The sequence below is a fragment of the Xiphophorus couchianus genome, chromosome 4 (genome assembly GCF_001444195.1).
Source record: "Xiphophorus couchianus chromosome 4, X_couchianus-1.0, whole genome shotgun sequence".
Classification (NCBI taxonomy): Eukaryota; Metazoa; Chordata; class Actinopteri; order Cyprinodontiformes; family Poeciliidae; genus Xiphophorus; species Xiphophorus couchianus.
In genome coordinates, this window is record NC_040231.1 from 3423277 (window position 1) to 3445282 (window position 22006).

At 37.2% G+C, this 22006-nt stretch overlaps 1 protein-coding gene across 2 annotated transcripts; it reads left to right on the forward strand.

Annotated features, from left to right (window-relative positions):
• Positions 1-624: 624 nt before the first annotated feature.
• Positions 625-21776, forward strand: wdhd1 (WD repeat and HMG-box DNA binding protein 1). 2 transcript variants are annotated; one of them, XM_028015845.1, is made up of 26 exons: positions 625-700; positions 987-1077; positions 1890-2001; positions 2101-2252; positions 3401-3512; positions 4283-4333; positions 5215-5310; positions 5388-5480; positions 6602-6708; positions 6785-6926; positions 7762-7957; positions 9005-9183; positions 9256-9440; positions 11839-12080; positions 13233-13370; positions 13444-13600; positions 14649-14763; positions 14906-15037; positions 16177-16394; positions 17509-17621; positions 17702-17758; positions 18053-18084; positions 18167-18331; positions 18679-18815; positions 18898-19033; positions 21448-21776. In XM_028015845.1, the coding sequence occupies exons 2-26, from the start codon at positions 1001-1003 to the stop codon at positions 21613-21615; spliced, it is 3312 nt and encodes a 1103-aa protein (XP_027871646.1). In that variant the 5' UTR covers positions 625-700; positions 987-1000; the 3' UTR covers positions 21616-21776. The 2 variants fall into 2 exon arrangements, with proteins under 2 accessions (XP_027871646.1, XP_027871647.1); XM_028015846.1 differs by having other exon boundaries at positions 9011-9183.
• The last annotated feature ends 230 nt before the right edge of the window (positions 21777-22006 follow it).

Here is a 22006-nt window from a genome sequence, read left to right on the forward strand (position 1 = left end):
ATAGAAATGTTAACACAAAATCATGTGCTTTATTTTTATTTTTGCATTTTTATGAGCCATCTTTACATCTGGAAATACTGAAAAGATTGAAATTCAGTTCTGATTAATTAACACTATGCTAGCTAAATAAATAAAGATAGTCTGTACTTTATGCCTAAATTACAAATACGTATATAATAACTGAGTTCATTTTCAATAAATTAACTGCATTTCTTATTGCCATATCAAGATTTATTTATCTATCATAAATATGTGTTTAATAAGTGTTCATTTTTCTCCATGAATGCATTAATAAAAACAGAAATCTAGAAAAGCAAACAACAAAATCAATATGATAAAAAAGACAAAACGTTTCATATATTTATGACAAAAAATTTCATTTTTACCAACTCTGAGGTTAAATTCAATGTTTCATTGAGTTTAAATCAACTTTAAAAATGTTTGAGTTAATAACATAATAAAATTTTTTAGTTAGTCTGAAAAGAAAGTAATAAAATTAGCAAAATTCTGATTATTAAAAAAAACATCTGATTAACCTATTTTAAAAACTAATTAGAAAATCAAAATCCAGAATATCCATGAAAACCACCTCCCCTTTGGTGGGAGGGGCTTATGCTGTTACGTCATTACGTAGCCGGCGGGAGTTGTGACGCACGGCTTCCTTGTTTTTAATTCAGCGCGGGAGTTCCATTGGAGGAAGGTGAGGGTGCTTTTGCTAACTTCTGTTTTTAACCGTGTTTAAACTGTCAGGATAACAGCTTTAAGTAGTTTGAGTTCAATGTCTGCCGTTTGTGGACCTCACCGTTCAGTTTAAAGAAGTTTTAAATATATAAAATATATTTTTAAACTCAGCGTTAGCTTCGCTGCTGTTAGCTGAACTCAGAAATAGCATTGCCAGCTAGCATAAGAGTTTTGTACAGAGTTGTTACAGTTGTGTAACGTATTTAAGTTTGTATTTTAGTAATTTCTTTTATTTGCGTGTTCAGTCTGGTTGGTTAAAATGCCCTGCGAAAGGAAGCCGATGCGCTACGGCCACTCGGAGGGACACACCGAGGTCTGCTTCGATGACACCGGGAGGTAAGTTTATCCATTTTTTGTAAATATGAGGAAATGAAAACCACAAATAATATGACTTGGACCAGTTTAGATGCTGGACTCGTTTTCTGCTGGACATGTGCTCCGTCAAATTCCCCCACAGTCCACAGATCTGCAAACAAGATCAAACGTAAAGTTGAAAATGGATGTAGTAGGTTATAGTATCCCAGCATTTGGAATCCAAAAGAACTGATGACAAAAAAAAAAATAAATACATTTTTAAGTTTATTTCAATGTGGGAAGAATAACAAATCTTGCAATCATGGAGCTAAATGACAAAATTAGTTTTCTGTAAGAGAAAACTTGATTTTTGGCACCAAACAGAAAGGCTGTCGCATGGTAACATTTCAGAAAATACTAAATTGTGGCATGTGTCGATGTCTGCAAAGATTTTCATGCCCTTTCCACGTGAAAAAATAAATTTCAATGTATTTCTCTGTAAAGCAGTTCAGGTTCAAGTAAACTATGTCTGCATGGCTGTTATATAAATATATATTTATATATATATATATATATATATATATATATATATATATAAGCTAAAGTTTTGGATTTTATTTAGGGCAGGTTTTTCATTTTGCTAAACTGTAAAAAAACACATTGAAATGTGTGCTTAAAAAAAGACAAATTATGCATTTAATCTAGAGTCTTAATATAATTTAAGGACAGAATTATATTAATAGAATTGGAAAGAGAAAAAAGTTAGAACATAAAAATGGTCCACAAACTATCAGATTCAAAAATGTCATAAAGAAAAATATTTGATCATTTTTGAGTTAAAAACATTTTTCCAGGTATATTGTAACCTGTGGAAACGACGGCGATGTTCGGATTTGGGAAAGCCTGGATGATGACGATCCAAAGTTCATCACCGTTGGGGAAAAGGCTTACTCCCTCGCACTCAAGGTTCGCCTCTTCTGTCAGCTTGCAGCCTTCAGGTTGTGCTAAAACTGATAAATCAAAGCGTGTGATTGTGGAAAACGTTTGTCCTTTGTTTCCCCGTAGAAAGGCAAGTTGGTGACGGCGAGCTCTAGCAACACGGTGCAGATCCACACGTTTCCCGACGGCGATCCGGATGGCATCCTGACGCGGTTCACCACCAACGCCACTCACGTCACCTTCAACCGCAGCGGCACCAGAGTCGCCGCCGGGTCCAGGTGACCGACACCAGAAGTGACCAAGGGATCATTTTATTATGAATGTTTTGTTCCCAAACAACTGGCTACTTCTCCAGTTAGTGTTAGAAATCAACTGATATGGGTTCTGGTTTAAGAAGTTCCATTGGCTTAAATTGCATGCAGATTACCCAGAAAAATGGATAAAGACATGATTTTGATGGCTGTCATGAGTCAAAGCACTTAATTTAGCGAAGTTTTATTATTCTTACAGGAACAACCACAAGTAATATGTTTATATTAATATCTGTTCTTGAGGAATTAAGTCAGTGTTTCACATTTTTCTATTCAGCAACTTAAGAAGTTTCTCTTATATTTAATGATGTGACAAAATCATATTTATTCAGTCGCTATTTAGTACAGCTGACACAAATAATGGTAAAATTAAAATTAAATAGCTCCTATATGTTATGGAAATATCGGCCATATTGACAAGAGAAAACTAAGGTTTTAACAAAATGTTAGCTAATCAATTACTCTTTTGGATCGTTTCAAATTCAAAAATACTTTATTGAATCCTGTTGTAACGCTTATACATTCAAATTCTTCAGATTGTTATTATAAATGGTGACGGCTAAGACCAGTCATCTTTAGATTAACTCATTGACAGCTAATCAAATTTAAAAATGAAAATGAGTTTTCTCTTCTTGTATAGAGAATTAAATCTTATGGGCATGAGAAACCTTCACAAAATGTTTTCTTTAGCTTCAGAATTATATTCATGCTCCAGAGATTTTTCCACGTCGGTTTTACTTTGTGAATCCATCCATGTCTGTTCTGCTGAGATTTGATTCCACGTTGCTGCTGCTGCTGCTGCTGCTGCAGCTGAAACCCACCTGGCAGACAGAGAGCGCCTCTTCGGGTTGATTGGTTGTGATTGGAGCAGGATGTGCGTTTCCTGCATGAATTGATTCGTTTTGAGCAGCTTGATCACAACAAGAGAAGCTCAGAACATGAAGCTGCATCGATGTTGCTGTTTTCTGGCAAATGAGGCCTGTTGTGTTATTGATCCCTTAAATTCTGGCTTCGCCGCCGCCAGCGGAGGAAGTCCGGATTATTTTTCCTGTTTTCTCTCACTATGACGTCATGAAGTTGTTATTATTCTCCTGTTTTTGTTTTTTTCTACTCAGTGACTTCATGGTGAAGGTGGTGGAGGTGTCAGACAGCAGCCAGCAGAAAACACTGCGGGGTCACGAAGCGCCCGTCCTCAGTGTGACCTTTGACCCTAAAGATGAATACTTGGTGAGAAAAAAACAAAACTATTTTCTTTATTAGATTTTTACGCAGACATTAGCTGCATATGTTCTTTTCTTATTTTAATGATAAATATTTCATTTATTTGCTAGATTTTATTTTAGTACATTTATTAATATAGAAATAGTACAAATGCATTATAATTTAAAAAATTTTAAAAATATATTACCAGGAATAAGATTAAATAATTAAACTTCTTTGCAAAGTTTTATTTTAGTACATATATTAATGAAAATAGTAAAAATTATTTGTAATTATTTTTATGGTATCATTACTAGGAATAATGATAATAATCCAACTGCAATAAATATGTTACAATGGTTTTATTACAGATTAATTATCATAATGATACAATTTTATTTAATATTTTATTATGTTAGAGTACTCCTGAAATAAGACAAAATTAACTTAAAAATAACTTTTAAAATGTCTTTTTGTAAGAGAAACAATCTGCCAGTGGAACCAGCCATTTTAAAATCAATTTTAATGAATTATTTACTAACAACAAGCTCCTATATCCTGCTGAAAAAAATTATTTTTGTCTTATTTCAAGGGCAATAAGATATTTACACTAGAAAACAGAGAAAAATACTTGGTAAAATTTTGTGTTTTTGCAGTGTAAATGTTGTGGACATCAAATTAGGAAGTAATTTCACTTAATTAAATAAAATTAATCTATTTCGACATAAATTTAGAGCCATATTCTGAACTGAACTTGTTTTTTTGTTAATCTGTTTGCACCGTCTCGTCTCTGTCAGGCGTCTTCCAGCTGCGACGGCTCGGTCGTCGTGTGGAGCATCGAGCAGCAGGTACGTCTGATTCCCGTCAGCCACGGGCGAACAAACTTTTACTTTCATGGGTCAAAAAACACCGGGGGTTTGAAGTTCAATAAAGAAATAACTAAAAGAAACAAAGTAGTGACTTTTTTATGCTATTCAACAATAAATTAGGTTGGATACTTTAAGTAAAAGAGTAAAATAGTAAAAAACAAACAAACATTGAAGTATAAATTACTGTAGATCCTCATGAAAAGAAAGGCAAATGTTTCCACTGAAAATAATGAAACATTCTTTGTATAATTTGAGCAATAAAAATGATACTTAGGTCATTTTGTTGAAACGTATACAGCTAAGTTTAATAAAATCATTAAAAAGAGTCTGGGTGTTGAATACTTGGTGCCAACGTTTTCAATTCTAAGATTTTAATTGGTCTGTAATAATTTTATCTCGTCATGGCAATAAATTTTGCTTTAATTTATCCCAGAAGTTATTGTGATAAACGCTAATATTGTTGTTTTGAGATCATTTTCCAGTAATCTAATGGTAATGCCATTATAATCCATTTGCAAATATCAATAAACTTTAAATTCTAATGAACATTTAACACTGGAACACATTTTAAATATCCAGAATAAAGAAACAAAACAACAAATAAAATTTGCTATGAAGTCTCTGTAAACAAAATTGTCCTTCAAAAATGGTTTAGCTGAGCCCAAAAGACCAGACCAAAGACTTTTTATCATCCAGAGGAGAAAAACAATAAATCCTGCTTTAATTGATCATGTGATTGATTGATTTATTGTGACAGGTCTAATTTTAGTTGTGGACCCCGTTCCATAAGCAGTTTCTTCAGTTTTCATCCTTTGTTTTTTGTTTTTTTTTGACAGCGTAATTTTCCTGTTTCCTCTCAGACTCAGGTGATCAGCTGGCCGTTGCTGCAGAAAACGAACGACGTCAGCAACGCCACGTCTCTGTGCCGTTTGGCGTTCCAGCCTGCAGCCGGGAAGGTCGGTCAGCCGGATTCACCGCGCCGAGCGGGCGGATTAAAAGAGACAAATCATCTGAAAAACGTTTTCAATGTCAGTTTTTAGCTGTTCCAGTAGAAACCAGAGTTCACCTGTACGAGCGGGGATCCTGGGATCACGTCGGCTCGCTGTCCGACGAGCTGCTCACTCAGGTGAGCATCTACTGCGCTGTAAAAAATTACTGAATGTCAGTTTGGTGTTTTTGGAAAGTGCTTGATGTTCAAACTGCAGAGTTTTATAAATAAAATCTAATGTTTGATTAAAAGCCTAAATTTGGGAAAAGTTACTTACAGTTAAAACTAGATATTTTAATACACTGCAAAATCACAAAACCTTACTTAGTGTAAATATCTTAGTGCACTTGAAATAAAACCAAATTAACTTACAAATAACTTTTTAACAAGATGTAGCAGCTTTTGTAGATGATTTTAAATAACGTTTTTAATAATTCCTTAATATTGATGAAAATATACTTGTTCCATAAGCAGGTTATTTTACTTATAACTTGGAAAAAAATATTTTTATAATTGAAATAATTTCAGTGCCACTAGTATTGTTTTATTAATCAATATTAGACAATTATTGACTTAAATCAATGTCTTGTATCTTTCTGAAAAGTTGCTTGTTAGCTAATTTTGTCTCATTTAAAGTGAACTAATTCATTTGCACTAGAAACTATAAAAAATACTTGGTAAGACTGTGTGTTTTTGCATTGTACAGCTTAAAAACTTTTTGTTTTAAGTCAGTAATTCCTGAATATTGATGAAAAAAGTTCTTGTTCCACTGGCGGATTATTTCATGTAAAACAACAAAATTTTTCCCACGTTACAAGTTAATAATCTGTCAAAAAATACGTGGTAAGATTTTGTGTTTTTGTAGTGTACACCAAATAAGAAGACAAACTATTTTTCTTCTCACTGTCTGAGGTTAAATCAAACTAAATATTCTTGTTTTAGGTCAGTTCACTAAAATTATTTCTATTTGCTTAATGCCAGAGAACAGATCCTAAAAAGTGTTTTAGTGTAGTTTCTTGTGCAAATATCTCATATTTAAAAATTGGATTTTACATTAAGTTATTGAAATTGAGAGATTTTTGTTTGTTAAATTAGTGTTTTATTTACAAACTAATCAGATGGAGACATTTCAAAACAAAATGCTGTAGAACATAGAATATTATCACAAGATGTTATAACAGCTACTAACTGGTTCAGCTGTAAAGAAGCGTTCTGGTGGTTTATTCTTCATAAATAAAGCTGTTTTTTTTTCTCTGCAGCCTGTGAACGTGGCGGTCTGGTCCCCTTGCGGCCGCTTCCTTGCAGCCGGCGCCATCGGAGGTTTGCTGACGATCTGGGACGTGAACAGCCGACTGGTAGTGGAACGGTGCGGCCCAGAGTCGGATCTCTTAGGAACCGTGTTTATCGTCGTCGTTCTTAGAGGTGAAATGTGTTTCCTGCAGGCAGAAGCATGAGAAAGGATTCACGGTGTGCAGCTTGGCCTGGCATCCATCCGGCAGCCAGATCGCCTACACGGACACAGAGGGCTGCCTGGGCCTGCTGGACGGACTCGGCACCTCCGGTACCAGTACCAGCTCCACCAAGGTACCGTCACCTTTCACCTCCGCTCTAACACTCACTTCTGTCTTCCTCACCATGCAGGAAGCTCTTCCTGAACTGGTTTACTAATTTTTAATAAGATTTCTGTTGGTACTTGCAGTTTTATCCATTTAAATAATATTTCTAGATGCATTTGTGCAGTTTTACTAATTTTATACAACATTTCTGTTGGTTTTGCACAATTCATACTGATGTTCAAATAAAATCTGTGATTGTATTTGCATGGCTCCAGTCATTTTAAATCACATTTCTGTTAGTATTTGTGCAGTTTTACTCATTTTAAATAATATTTCTTAGTATTTTTCCACTTTTCCTAATTTCGAATAACATCTCTGATGGTTTTAATGATTTTTAAGTACAATTTGTGATTGTATTTGCATGGCTCCAGTTATTTAAAATCACATTTCTGTTAGTGTTTGTGCAGTTTTACTAATTTTAAATAACGTTTCTGCTGATATTTGCACCAGCAGAAATTTTTTGTTTGCACAGTTTCATTTTCACAAAAAGTATTTTTTAATGCACATTTGTACATTTTTAAAAGTTGTCCCAACCATCCTACTCTGCAGATTCTTTTGGATTTAGGGCAGATTATTCTTGATAACTACATAGTATTTTATATCCTTTTTTCAGTTCTTTTTAATTTAGTTTTGATATATTTTCGTCTATCTAAATCCCTGAATTTATTTATTTATTTATTCCATTTTTAGCCAAATCTATCAGGCGCCTTCTTTGCTCAGTTTGTTCCACCAATTAATTGAAGACGATGAGATTAATTTCCGTCCAACAGAATGACTACATATAATTTCTGTTTTGTCTTCAGGCTCCAGCTGCGAAACCTAAAGACTACGACGACCTGTTTGACGAGGATGATGACAGGCTGATGGATGAAGGACTAAGTGACGCCAACTCACCAGTAAAGAAGGCGGCGGAGGATGAGGACGATGACGACTTCCTGATCCCGTCCACGGGTCGAGTGAGGAACAGAGGCGCCATCCTGAACGATGAGAACTCGCTGGGTGAGGAAGAGTTGGATCATTTCAGGTGTTTTCTGTACCTGCCGTTTAGCTACAAGAACAGGAAACACGACTCTGAGACGCAACTGTAAGACAGGAACAAATGTTTTAAACAACTTCCAGTTACGTTCCTGGACTTTGAGGTTAAATTTCAAAATGTACACGTTTTATTCCAGTATTTGCATCTAATCTACGTGGAACTCGCATGTTACATTCGGAAACTGACATGTTACAATTTTTATCTTGCAATACACATTTCAGCAATGGCAAACTACTCTCTAGTAATATCCGTGTTTCCATAGAAAACTCATAGGCTCCAAATGTTCAGCTAGTGTTTAATTTACATCCCTTGAATTTCATGTTTGTCTAAAAACTGCAGGTTAACATTTGTTAATTAAAGCTAACATTATAGAATTTACTTTCATGCTATTTTCCAGAATTTGTGCACTACTTTCTAGAACTTTACCCAGCTTTGTTGACATTTTACGCCACTTTTCAGAACTTGATTGCAACTTTTTAAAAAGTAGCATTAAGTTTAAAAAGAACTTAATACTACATTTTAGATTTTGTGTGCTACTTTTTAAGAATGTGCAGGCTACTTTGAAGTACTTGCATGCTACATTCTGGGTTGTGCATTTTTCAACGTTTCTTAACATTCCCAGAACCTAACTGGTGCAGATTGCTCAAATTCCTAAGGGGGGAAAATAACCTGCAGGTTCCACAAACTGATCTGCGTTCTGCTTTTTAGAACTTGCACATCAACAGACAAAGTCAAACAAGTTGTTTGAATTTGAAAATTTCATTTTTGGAACAGTCTGGAAAGTACCAGATTACAAGTCACTTTATGATCCTGTCTGGTTCTGTGTTCAGCGCAGTGAACACGAAGATCTGGGGAAGGATTGGCTGCTTACAGTATCTTTAATCACAATGCTTTTAAATGCAACACATTAAATTCTAAATGAATTTCAAAACGCTGTTTCAGCATAGACATGTTTCTGTGAGATTACTGTTAAATTTGAAGGTTTTTTTGTTCTTATGCTCTAATTTCAGACACAGGATCCCTAAAACTCGGTCAAGATAAGTTTGGGGATGATGAGGATGACGACGCCGGCAGCTCTGTGGCCCCGGCGGCGGCGCAGCGCCCCGTCTACGACGGCCCGGTGCCGACTCCTCCCCAGAAGGCCTTTCAGCCCGGAGCCACGCCAGCTCACCTCACTCACCGCTTCATGGTAGGACGCCCGGACTCAAACCTCCATTTTCCCGCTGTGGGTTTCCTTCCTCATGCAACCTACACTGTCCAGATGTGGAACTCTGTGGGGATAGTGCGAGGCTACAACGATGAGCAGGACAACGCCATCGACGTGGAGTTTCATGACACCGCCGTCCACCACGCCATGCACCTCACCAACTCCCTGGGTCACACCATGGCCGACCTTTCCCAGGAGGCCGTGCTGCTGGCCTGTCCAAGCACCGACGACCTCGCCAGGTAAGGCTGGATTGGACGATGCGGCTGAAAAACGTATTGTTATAAAAGCGTTTCATATGAGTTGATATCGATAATTAGAGCTTTTTTGTTTTAAATATCTGAAAAACTGACTTCCAGTTTTCACTCCACGCCGTTTTTTATTATTATTTTTGAGCAGTTAAGAGGCACAGTGGTGAAACCTGAAACTGCTGCTGCGCAAGTTTCTCAACAGATTGTTGCTAGGTAACCAGCAGTTACTCAGCAGGGTGTTGCTTGGTAACCAAAGTGAGAGATGGTTGAAGCCTGTCAGTCTGACAGGTGTGTACTACCAGGATATTTTCACATTTTTGTTTTAATCTTAAAATTAGATTAAATGATTTACAGAGTATGAATTATGTCAAATTAAATTATATTTCAATATTAGGGAGAAATTTGCTAAGTCCTCTTCTGCATCTTGACAGAAACCAAACTGTCATGAGATTTAAATTCAGGCAGAATACATATTTTACGTATTAAAACGTCGGCAATTTTCTCAGCTTTAATTTAAAACCATGTTTTATAAAAGTTAAGAAATGAAGACACTACGACCATTATTTTGAAGGATTCCTGCTCATCCACAGGATGGAACTGCCTGATTTTTTTTGGGACGTTACTCATTGCATAGTAAACATCGTAATAATTTCCACTTGCATGATTTATCACTTTTGTCTCTTTCTACCAAGATTTGTCTTCAATCTGCTGCTTTTGTCTCAACTAATTGTTTTTTTGAAGGACAGATTTGTTTATAGTATCTTCATAATTCATTTTATTTATTGTTTCTGTTTTGTTTATTTACTTTGCATATTTAAAATGTCTCTCAGTGTTAAATTTTTGTTAGAAATGAAAGTTTATTGACATTTGACAGTGTTCTGCTTAGGCCTGTGGCGATAAACGGTAAATCAATCAATTGTACGATAAATTAAAACTATGTCATTTTAATTATCGGCATTATCGTCTCTACCGGCCTTTTTCTCTTTCTGTTGATGACACTGAATGAAAAAAGGCTCAACTCCGGTGCTCTCCACTGACCCTCCCTTCCTCATTTCCTTAGTGTAAAGCCCAGCGCAGACTACACGATCTTAGAGCTGTCGGCCGATTGTCAGCCCATTTTCAAACCCTGAGACCAAACATTAGCCGACAGAAATCCTAGGTATAACGGTTCGATCGGGTTCGATCCTGCCGTGTGGTGTCCAACAATGGGCACAAAATAATGGCTACAAGTCCAGTGAACTAATTTTAAAACCAGGCATTAATCAATGCTTTACTACAATCTACCTGGAATGCATGTGGCTAGTGTCAGCGTAAAGTCCTGACTGAATGAAAATCATTAGGACCTGTTTAAGTCACGTTAACGAAGAACAGCTGAAAAGTTACAGGGTTTATCAACTGCAGTAGCAATTTCGCTCCAACTCCTCCTCTTGTCATTTCTATATTCTTTGCATGTTGAATAAACATTAATGTTGTTTCCACATATCATCTCCAATGTCCGCTGGACTTCAGTTGTTTGGGATTCCCCTCCATAATTTCCCCTCAGAAAGCATGGAGGGAAATCCGTGCTTTCTGATTGGCTGCCTGTCACATTCAACAGGCTGCGTTAACGATCCCAGTGGGGGAAAAACCCCCTGATTTAGATCGGAGCAGCGATCTACCATAACACACCACACAATCTTAGAAAGACCAACGTTTTAAGATTGTTGTAAGGGGAAAAATAGGAGCAAAAAATTGTGTAGTGTGAATTATTGCATCAGGTAGTCGATGTGCCCATCTTCTCTATTTAAATCTAATTATTACTGAAGGCAACATAGTATACAGACTTCATAATCTGCCCTCTTTTGGTTGAATGCAGTATTTATTTCCACTTTTACTTTATGTTCTTTAGGGTTTTTTTCAAGTGTGTTTTTTGTTAATGGAGACTGAGAATCCATTTTATTTTTGTTTTTGGTTGTTTTGTTTATTCTGTTCATCAGCTCCAATGTTTAGTGTTCTTTTGAAAATAAAGTGTATCTATCTTTGGCAGGAAATCGCATGCATTATTACGTCATTTCCATTAAATCAGTGTAAAAAGGTCTTCAAACAATATTATCGTTTATCGCAATAATTTTTGAGACAATTAATCGTTCAGCAAAATTTGCTATCGTGACAGGCCTAGTTCTGCCGTTATTATTCCATTACTGTCATATTACTGGACGTGTTCTCAAAACAACAATATTATTGTTTATTGCAATAATTACTCATCCAGCGAAATGTGTCATCATGACAGGCCTAGTAAAGGCGCGTTACTAGCTTTAGCGGCTAATGGGCGCTGTCCTCTCCAGTGATATGTATTGGTGGGTTCTTCCAGTTCCAGTGAGCGTCTCTAACTTCTCCTGTTTGCTCCCAGTAAGCTGCAGTGCCTCCACTTCTCCTGCTGGGACACCAGTAAGGAGTGGATGGTGGACCTGCCGCAGGGCGAGGACGTGAAGGCGCTGTGTCTGGGTCAGGGCTGGGCGGCCGTCGCCACCAGTGCGCTGCTGCTGCGGCTGTTCTCCGTCGGCGGCGTCCAGAGGGAGATCTTCAGCCTGCCGGGGCCGGTGGTGTGCATGGCCGGCCACGGGGAGCAGCTGCTGGTGGTTTACCACCGAGGTTCGACCCAAACACAAATACAGAGGTTTCCCTGAGTCCAAACAACAGGATGGACTTTTCTTGCAGATCAGAGTTATTTTTTCTCATTTCTGTGTTTATTTGCCTCCTACTGAAAAGTCCTGAGTTCAATTCTTTTACAGATTTTAAAATATCCTGATATTTCAAATTTTATGCAAGGCTGACACGATTAAATGTGATTAATCCATTATTGAATTAATCAACAACGTTAGTTATTGGTTAATCATTAACTATAACAATTTGCTGAGAGAATAATATATTGTCACCTTCCTAAAATAATGGCCAAAGTCATTTTTTTGCCAAAAGTTATTATTTAATTTTCTTAACTCACCTGGTTCAAATTCAGTAAAATTAATCTCCTATCAAGCACCAATCATTAATCAAAAATATACAGAATAATTTATAGTATGTTTTTAGCTGCAGTTTTGCTACAAATGATGAAGCTTTCACTAAAGGAATGCTGTTACCATTTTAGATTAATTGGATAATAAATTGTTGTTGCATTTTAGTCGATGAAATGTTTTATTTGCATATTTTAATTTTTTTCTAATGTATAAAAGAGGCTTAAAAAGTTAAATAAAAAATCTGAACAATGTGCCAATTTTTTTTATGATTAAATCAGTTAATCTTCAGAAGAATTGGTTAGAAAAATGATCATAGATGCAGCACCAAGTTCACTCTACAATGTTCCTAGAGACTTTGGAAGAAAAACAGGCCCACAGCATCACACGTCTTCAGCCGTACCTAACAGATTTGATGTTGAAAATCTCAGTTTGCGTCTCATCTGACTAAAGTTCACAACTCCTAATTAACATCCTAGAAGTATTTGGCAAACTCCACATGTTTGTGTTTGTGATGGTAGGATGGAAAAAGCCTTTCTTAGCTTCATTTCTGATCCACTTTGCATATAAATGGCATCTAGTGGTTGTCATGGAGACAGGTGAGCTCAGTATGTTACAGATCTGAAAATGGCTATTTTTATTTTATTTTATTTTACCTTTTTCCCTCGTTATCCACCTCCTCTGTGGGTTTTGATGGGTACAAACTTTTACCTCTATCAAAGATGAACAGGCTCTCAAAATGGCCGCCCTTGAATTGTATTGATGCTCATGTTTTTCTGCTTCGTGCCCTCAGCGACGGGTTTCGACGGAGAACAAGCTCTCGGCATTCAGCTGCTGCAGTTTGGTCGCAGAAAGAGGCAGCTGATGAACGGCGAACCGCTCCCCCTGTCCCCCAAGTCGTACCTCTCCTGGGCTGGGTTCACCGCCGAAGGTCAGAACCCGGACGAAGTTTCTCACGTCTGGACAAAAAGTTTGGTTTCAGAGCCGCCTTCTCGTGTTTTCAGGCACGGCGTGCTACGTGGATTCAAACGGGCTGGTGCGGATGCTGAACCGCGCGCTGGGCAACACGTGGACGCCAGTTTGTAACACCAGAGAAACCTGCAAGAGCAAATCGGATCACTACTGGGTGGTTGGGGCGCACGAGAACCCCCAGCAGCTCAGGTGAGCCTCAAAAACTCACAGGCTGAGTGTGTAAAGTGGAAGAAGCTTTTATATATTACTGCTGAGAAAAAAGATGACTGTATATGGAGAATAAAGTGTTTTTATGTTGAAAATAATAGCAGTGCAGCTCAAAATATTAGAAAATTCCAAAAAGTTATTTTTCATTCCTTCCAAAAAGTTAAACTCTTTTAGATTCATTACATATGGAGTGAAATATTAAAAACCTTTTTTCTTGTAAATTTTATTATTCTGGTTTACAGACAATAAAAACCCAAAATGTGGCTTCTCAAAATATCAGAATATTATACAAGATAAATAAATAAAAAAATGTTTTAAAGAGCAAATAAAAAGTATGTTCAAGTCTAAATCAGGGCTTCAACTAGCAATTATTTTAGTTATTGATTATTCTATTTATTAATCAAAAAATCAGATTAAAAACTTTGTCACATTAAAAATAAAAAGTCTCCAATAATCAAATATCTGTGGAAGTTTAGGGTCACATGAAAAAAAGATTCTGGCTTGTTTTTCCTCAGAATTTCATGTTTTTAAATCCTAATTCTTAATTTTTTGATTTCTGACCTTCACATCAGAATTAGTGTTTTTTTCCTCTGAATTACGACGTTTTTTCTCAGAACTTTTACTTTTTTATCTGAATTGTGACTTTAGTCTTATGAGAAAAAAAATCTAATTTATGAGGAAAATTCAGATTATTTTTTTTTCTATTCTCAGTAACACTAACCCTCTTCTACATCCTCCTGTTCCAATTTTTATTACCTTGAATTGGAGTATTAGGCTGCAAAAAATCAGACCAGTGGCAGCAAATGCCCCCCCCCCCCCCCCCGCCCCCCCGCCCCGCGCCACACTTTGAACACCATTGCTTTAACTTATTTGCAGTAATAAAACCGTTCCATTTCACCTGTGTTTAGTGAATCTACATAATTCATGAGCTTCATTATACTCTTTTTTTTTTTTTTCTTTTCTTCTTTACGGTTTAAATTTTGACCTCAAGTTGATTACTTTATTTGTATTATTATTTGATTGCATTCAGGTGTATCCCATGCAAAGGCTCCCGGTATCCTCCCACTCTGCCTCGGCCGGCTGTCGCCATCCTGCCGTTTAAGCTGCCGCTGTGTCAGACCAGCACAGAAAAGGGACAAATGGAGGTGAACGCAAACACAAAAACCCAACACATGTTGGGAAACGGCTTCACTCTTTTCATTTTGTTTCTGAGGCATGCTTGTTTGTTGTAGTAGAACGGTTTCAGGAAGTAATTCCTGAATTTTCCGTCCTCCATTTTGTTTCCAGGAGCAGTACTGGCGTTCCGTCCTCTTCCATAATCACTACAGCTTCCTGTCCTCCAGCGGCTACGAAGTCGACGAGGCTGCGCAGACGCAGTCGGACAAGGAGCAGCAGGAGCTTCTCATGAAGATGTTTGCTGTAAGTAAGAGGGAACATGAACCTTAACTATACTCTAAAATACACATTTTATACTTCTATTTGGGTTTTCACTGTTTCTAAAAACAAAAAAGAAACACTTTAAAAAAACCACCCAGCTGTTTTTCAGCAACAAGTTTTTAATATGTTTTTTATGTTTTTTTGTATCTGGAAAATAAGCCATTTTAAAAACCTTCCTAATGTAACGTCTAGCAGGCTCTGACCTTTCACCTAGTAGCCCCAGCCAAGCCCAGCCCCGTTACCTAGCAACCGCAGGGGAACTCTGCCCGTTACCTAGCAACCCAAGCTGAGCTCCACCACCTTTGGTCAGTTTGGTCAGAAAATGGACAGAACAAGAGTAATGGAAATGAAAACCAGAATAATTTAAACAGCAACAAGCAATAAATCAGTTAATTGAATGTTAAATTGAAACAATCTCAATAATTTCTATTTGCAAGATTTATAATTTTTTTCTCTTTCTGATAAAACTGGAAGATAAGTCTTCAGTCTGGTGCTTTTGTCTCATCCAGATCTTTTCTGGAGGACAACTTTGTTTACAGAGACTTCATAATTCACTGTTTTAGTTGTCTCAGTTGTTTCATTTATTTTGGAGGTTTAAAATGTCTTCTAGCTCCAATTTAAATGTTCAGCAGAATTTAAGGTTTATTGATCTTTGGGAATCTGTTCTGGCATTATTACCATAGTTGAAAATGGTTTCAAAACAATATTATTGTTTATCGCAACAACTGCTGGGACAATTTATCCATCCAGCAAAATTTATCGTGAGAGTCCCATATGCTAATATATACTGCTGTATGCGCTGTACAATGGCTGCTGGAAAAGAAAAGTGTTTTGTTGCCTTCATTCAGAAACCTCTTGCTGCATTTTTCTTGGTTGTACGGGAGGCTCCACTTCTGCTTTTCAAAGATTGTGTAATTGTTTGGCATCTGTTTTAAGCCATTTTTATAAAAATGTAAATGTTAAGTTGGATTTTAAAGTGACAAGAGGCCCTAAAACACAGAACTGAGCAGACTAAAATCTGCTGAAGGATTTTGTGAAAAAGATTAATAAACATGTTTTGTATCGACCCAAATGGTTCAAGGAAGCATGACGGGTCACCGTTGACTCGTTGTTTGTTCCAGTTGTCCTGTAAACTGGAGCGGGAGTTTCGCTGCGTGGAGCTGGCGGAGCTGATGACCCAGAACGTGGTGACTCTGGCGATCCGGTACGCGTCCCGATCCAGGCGGATGAACCTGGCGCAGCGGCTCAGCGAGATCGCGCTGGAGAAGTCGACCCAGCTTCAGGAAGACGAGGAACCCGAAGATGAGCCGGAGTTCACCAGCGACAGACGCACCTCGGGGTAAATCAGAACACATCGCTCCCTACGGCGGAAACGATTAATCGATTATTAAAATAATTGTCAACTAAAATTGTTAGCTAGAGTGTACAGGCTCAAAAAAGGCCTTTTGCTGAACGAACAATTTATTCAGAGCAGTAATTAAACTAAAACTTTATAGAAAATAAATATATTTTGCATTTTATATGAAAAGAAAATGTCATGTAAATTTGTTCTACCCGGAACTCAAGTGGCAGTTTTAGCTTCATCCGTTTCAATTTACTGTAAAAAATTATCCTACTAAAGCACCATTTGCTATAAAATGATTAATCAATCAAAAATAATCAGTAGATCAGCCCAATGCTGCATTTAGTCAAGCAGAAAGGTCTGACTTTTCACACAATAGAAATATTTCTTAGTTGCAGATGCATCTTTTCCTACAAATGAGTTTTTCTCTAATTCCATTTTGGTAATTGATTATTCTGACAATCGATTAAATGGCTAATAAATTCAGTCTACGTATTTTTTTCATTTAACCACTTAATCCTTTCTATACAATATTTAAATTACATTAAAAGATTAAAGTAAACAAATCAATTAGATTTATTTTAAAAAATTAGGACCGAAACAATTAATCAGATTAACTGCACTTATTTAGTAACTTATTAATCGTTAACTGGAGTATACTGACAAAAAAATTATATTCAGAACAGTAATTGAGCCAAAACTGTATAAATAATATATATACATTTTGTGTTTAAGATTAAAGAACCTTTGTCTGTAAAAATGTTTTACCCAAAACTATTTAAGTGGCAGTTTTATCTACACCTGTTTCAAATTCATTAAAGGAATGCTGTTATTGCATTTTAGGCAACAGAATGTTTATTTTCATAGTTAAAAATTTATTGAGTTATTTCCTAATTTGCATCTTTATTGTATTTTTAATATAATGTAAAAGGTTAAATGAAAAATTTGCAGAATGTGGCCATTTTTCCGATTAATCGCCAGAACAATCGATTAATCAAATAATCGTTAGTTGCAGCTCTGGATTAGATGGTCTGTAATCTGGAATTGAACAAATGTTTCCAGTCTGTTTATTTTCTATATCCGTAAACGTCCTTTAATTTTATTTGGCCAGTTATCAGCAGAGCGAACCTTACAACACGAGGCAGAATGAGGAGGAGGATGATGAAGAAGAGCGAGTGGAGGAAGAGGACGGAAGGGAAATGGAGACCGAGGAAACTAAAAGACGTGAGTTTTCACCTCCTTTCCTCTGCTAGTTCTTCCCAAACCGTGGATGAGTCCAGCTGACGGTTCCCTTTGATTCTCAGGTTTGAATCCTTTCGCTAAAGAGTCGGGTTTACCTGTGAGGCCGTCGCTGACGCCAGGTGAGTCCAGGATGCAGGCGACCGCCGGCGTGTTGTTGCTGTTTGCTAATTTCAGTATCGTCTGTCTGTGGATAAATTACTTCAGACATGTTGAAATAAAACTCTTTGGTTAAAATGAAAAAATTATCAGTTTGTTAAGTGGCTTATCAAAGTTATACATCTGCATTCCATCAGGAAACCAAAAAAATATATCTTTACCCATTTATATGTCCATCCATCCATTTATTCATCTGTCTCTTCATTTATCCGTCTGTCTGATCAAAATTCCTGAATCTTTGCTTCTTTCTGATCCAGTTGGTCGAGTTGGAAGATCAAACCCCTTCAAGGTGAGAACCGCAGCGCGTTTCTTCGCCAGGTTATGTTTTGTAGTGTAAACGTAAAACTGCGGGTTAAATCCGATGCGTTCAGGTCGCTGATTCTGGCAAGCCGGCGTCTTCGTCCGGACAACCTCGAGCGTCAAACATCCTGGACAACATGAGGTCCAGCAGGAAGCTGGCGCCGCTCAGCGGGTCGGCGGGAAAACCCAGCAAAGGCCCCGTCCTCAAGCCGCTGGCTCCCAGAACCAAAGCCAAGGTAACTACGGCTGAAACGATTAATCGGATTAATCAGGATTAATCGATTATTGATCGATTTATTAAGCTGTTTCTAATATTGTTAAAGAAAAACTTGAATAAGCATTTTTATTCAATTATTTGTCAGATTAATCCATAAATAAAAGATTCGTTACTTGCTGTCCTAAAGGTGACATCATCATCTTTAAAATAAATAATATCTACGACTTGTTAACATAGCTAAATTTAAATAATATGGATCATATTTTGGTGTTTTTTAGGACTTTAAACAGAAGTTATGACATTTTTTATCTGTTTGAGAAAAACAGAAGGTCTTTAATTTTTATTTCTTGTGCTTTTCTCCGACAGGCTCAGTCAACTTTGCTGCAGATCTCCAGCAACAAGATGCCCAATAAGAAAACTCCGGAGGCCGCGGAGCCGGCCGCAGATCTGCAGAAACAGCCTGACGTTGTAGCGCCACCTGCAGAAAACACAGAAAATAAGAGGTGGCGTATATTAAAAGAAGAGCAGATTAGTGAAACTTCTGTGTTTAGATAAAAGAAAAATTAAGAAACTCTTTGTCTTCAGGCCAAAAACGGGCTTCCAGCTGTGGCTGGATGAGAACCGGAAAATCATAATCGCCGATAATCCGGACCTGGATGAGACGGACGTCATCAAAGAGGCGATGGGACGATTCAGGACGATGTCAGCAGACGAGAGACTGGTACAAAAATATTAATTAAATGTATCCATAACCTAAACACCTGCGCCGCTGTCCTGCAAGGGCGAGATGAGAGACAAAAGGTGACTGAAATCACCAGAGAGCGTATTGCCTCTGTATGAAAGTGGAACTAAATATTCCTAGTAGGGAAAGCACAGTGGGGTTGGTGTTGTGATATGGGGTTACATCATTTCTGAATGTTTTTATATGGCATCAGTGATTTCTGTTATCTGGAGAACAAAAAGCAGTTCACTGTTTTAGTGACTCCAACTATATTTTAGCTAAGGTTAGCTAAAATATTGCCAGTAGCATGTGGGCTTTTGCTAACATTTTGACTAACATTGACTCTCTTCATTCAGTATGCTAACCATGGCTATTTTATCAATATTAACTAAAATGCTAATTTTAGCCACAAAGCAAATGCTGTTGGCTAACACTAGCATGTTGAGGTACTAGCATGATGACCCCAGCAGGATGTGAGCTCGCACCATTCAGTATGCTAACTGTAGCTACTTCATTAAAATTAGTTAAAATGCTAATTCTAGCTATAATGCTAACATTGCATGAAGGTTATCAAAAGCATGTTGACTCATTATTGGCCCCAAAACGTTTTTACTAAGGTCCACCTGCATCTGCTTTTGAATTAAAATTACTGGAAATTTGTCTTACTTTTTACTATTAACTCCTTAAGTGCCACCCTCAAAATGCTTCCATGTAAGTCGAAGTATTTTAAGTCAAAAATATTTTGACTTGTAAGTCACTGTCATCATGACAGCTAATGGGTTAAAAAGAAAGTGAAAATCATGATTATTAAAAGATGGAAACATTTGTATACTATTAAGCAGAGAAAGAAATGGAGAAATATGCACCATTCTTCTGAGGGCCACAAAAAATTGGTGCCTGGACCACATTTGGCCCTCGCGCCTCACTTTGAACATCCCTGGTTTAGACTTTCTACAAGGAAATTTCATCCCCTAGAGGTAAAACATGTAAATACAGAATTTTAGACATGAATTAATTATTTTTGTAAAAAGCAAATTTTTAATATTTTAAAACCCAGGATCATATGTAAATCTTTTAAATGAGCACAGCTAAAGAATATTTCCAAATTAAATTCATTCAAATGTTGCTTTTTTGGACGGTATCACCGACGGTCAGTAAGGAGGAAAAACGAGGGCAGCTGTGTCACAAATGAGTCGCTTCACCTTTTCATCTTCCTGCTCCTGACCCTGCATACATCATGTCCGTCAGCGGGAAACCGGATCATTCGGAACAGAAAGCGAAGAGGAGGTGGAGAGGAAGATGAGGAGGATGAAGAGGGTCGTTGCCTGGGAACCCGACGATCCTGTGATGATGCTTTCAGCTGGTTGATGTTCAGGAGAGGAGACGACATTTCTTTTTATCCGCTGTTTTGTATTTTAGGGGTTTCTTGGATTCGATACTTTAAATTTACTGTATTTATTGATACAAAAAAATTAACAAACACTTGCATTGGAGCCCCTTGACCAGCAGGGGGCGCAGAGCGCTATTATCCTACAAACCTTTATAAATATATCTGGTTTAAAGAAACTGAGAGAAAAACAAGAAAGATCCTCAGAAAGTTTGGAAGCTAAATAAACTACATTTGCTTTAAAACATTTTTATATTTACTGTATTTTACGGCCATAAGTGTCAAATCATAATTTTTTATTTCTGGTTGTGTATTTTGAAGGTTTCCATGTTTTTGTCTGGAAAACTGTAGAATTTGGTTTCAATTCCAGATCTGGATGACTGTCGAAAAATATTTTAATTCTAGACTTTATTCCTGATCTATTCATTCAAAAGATTTTCAATCAATCTATTTATCCATCCGTCCGTCCATGAGCTTCTTTTACTTTTATTGAACTTTTTATTTTACCAGGGAAATGTTTAAAATTCCAAATTTCTAATTAAAATTGGAATTCATCGTAAAATTAAGTTTTAGCTTAAAGTTTTATTGAATATCAACCAAGAAGTGAAAAAATGACATTTGATACAGACATCTGTGACCCCAAGGTCAGATTAGCAACAATCCGCTGCTTTTCATGTCGGACTGGTTTGTTACTGTTAACGACAGTTGCTGGAGGTGTTTGTGTGTGTGTGTCTCCACTCAGCGGCCTGATGATTCATCCCAGATCTATTACGTCTAGGAAACGCTTCCTTTTGTCTCTGAGAGGAGAGAGAAAAAATAAAATCACGAGGGGGAAGAGAGACGCCGCCTGTCAATAGTGATTAAACATGACAGGATGCAATTTCCAGCCGCACGCCTGAGTGTCCGTGTGCGCTGTTAGTCATCGCCGCGCAGGTGTTCGCCGCCTGTGTTGGACGATGAGTAGAAATCTCTGGGTTTTTGTCCCAAACTGCAATTAACGTGAACGTCTTGGTGTCTTCTGTTCCAGTCGTGGACAGAAAGAGCGAAAGGACAAAGCGGAGACGCTGCAGACGTGAAGAAAAGAAAGAGGGCAGAAAACGAAGCGGTGGAGAGCGACGAAAGTAACGCCAGGAAGAAGTCGTCGTCCCTGGATCCGTCCTCCAAGCTCTCTGCGTTCGCATTCAGCAAACACTGAATGTTTTACCCATGAAAAATGTGGAAAAAGATGTTTTGAGACGAGTTATTTGTTTCTGTGTTGGATCAAACGAAACAGACTGATAGCAATCTGGTTCTTTTTTATATTCAATTTGTAAAAACCTTTCTGTATTTTAGCAATTTAATAAATATTAAAATTCAGACTTGGTGTGAATTAATGGTGTTTTTTGATGCAAATTAACAGTGCCTTTTGAAAAATACCCAACATTTTACATTTTGCACCTTTTTGTACTTTAATTTGTGTCTAACCTGCTTCTAAAAACAACCCTAAAGAAAAAAACACACAAGCCAGTTTTTGGCAATAAGTTAGGGGGTTTTTGGTGTCTGGAATATGAGCCGTTTCAAAATCATTTGGAAATCAGCAAGCCCTG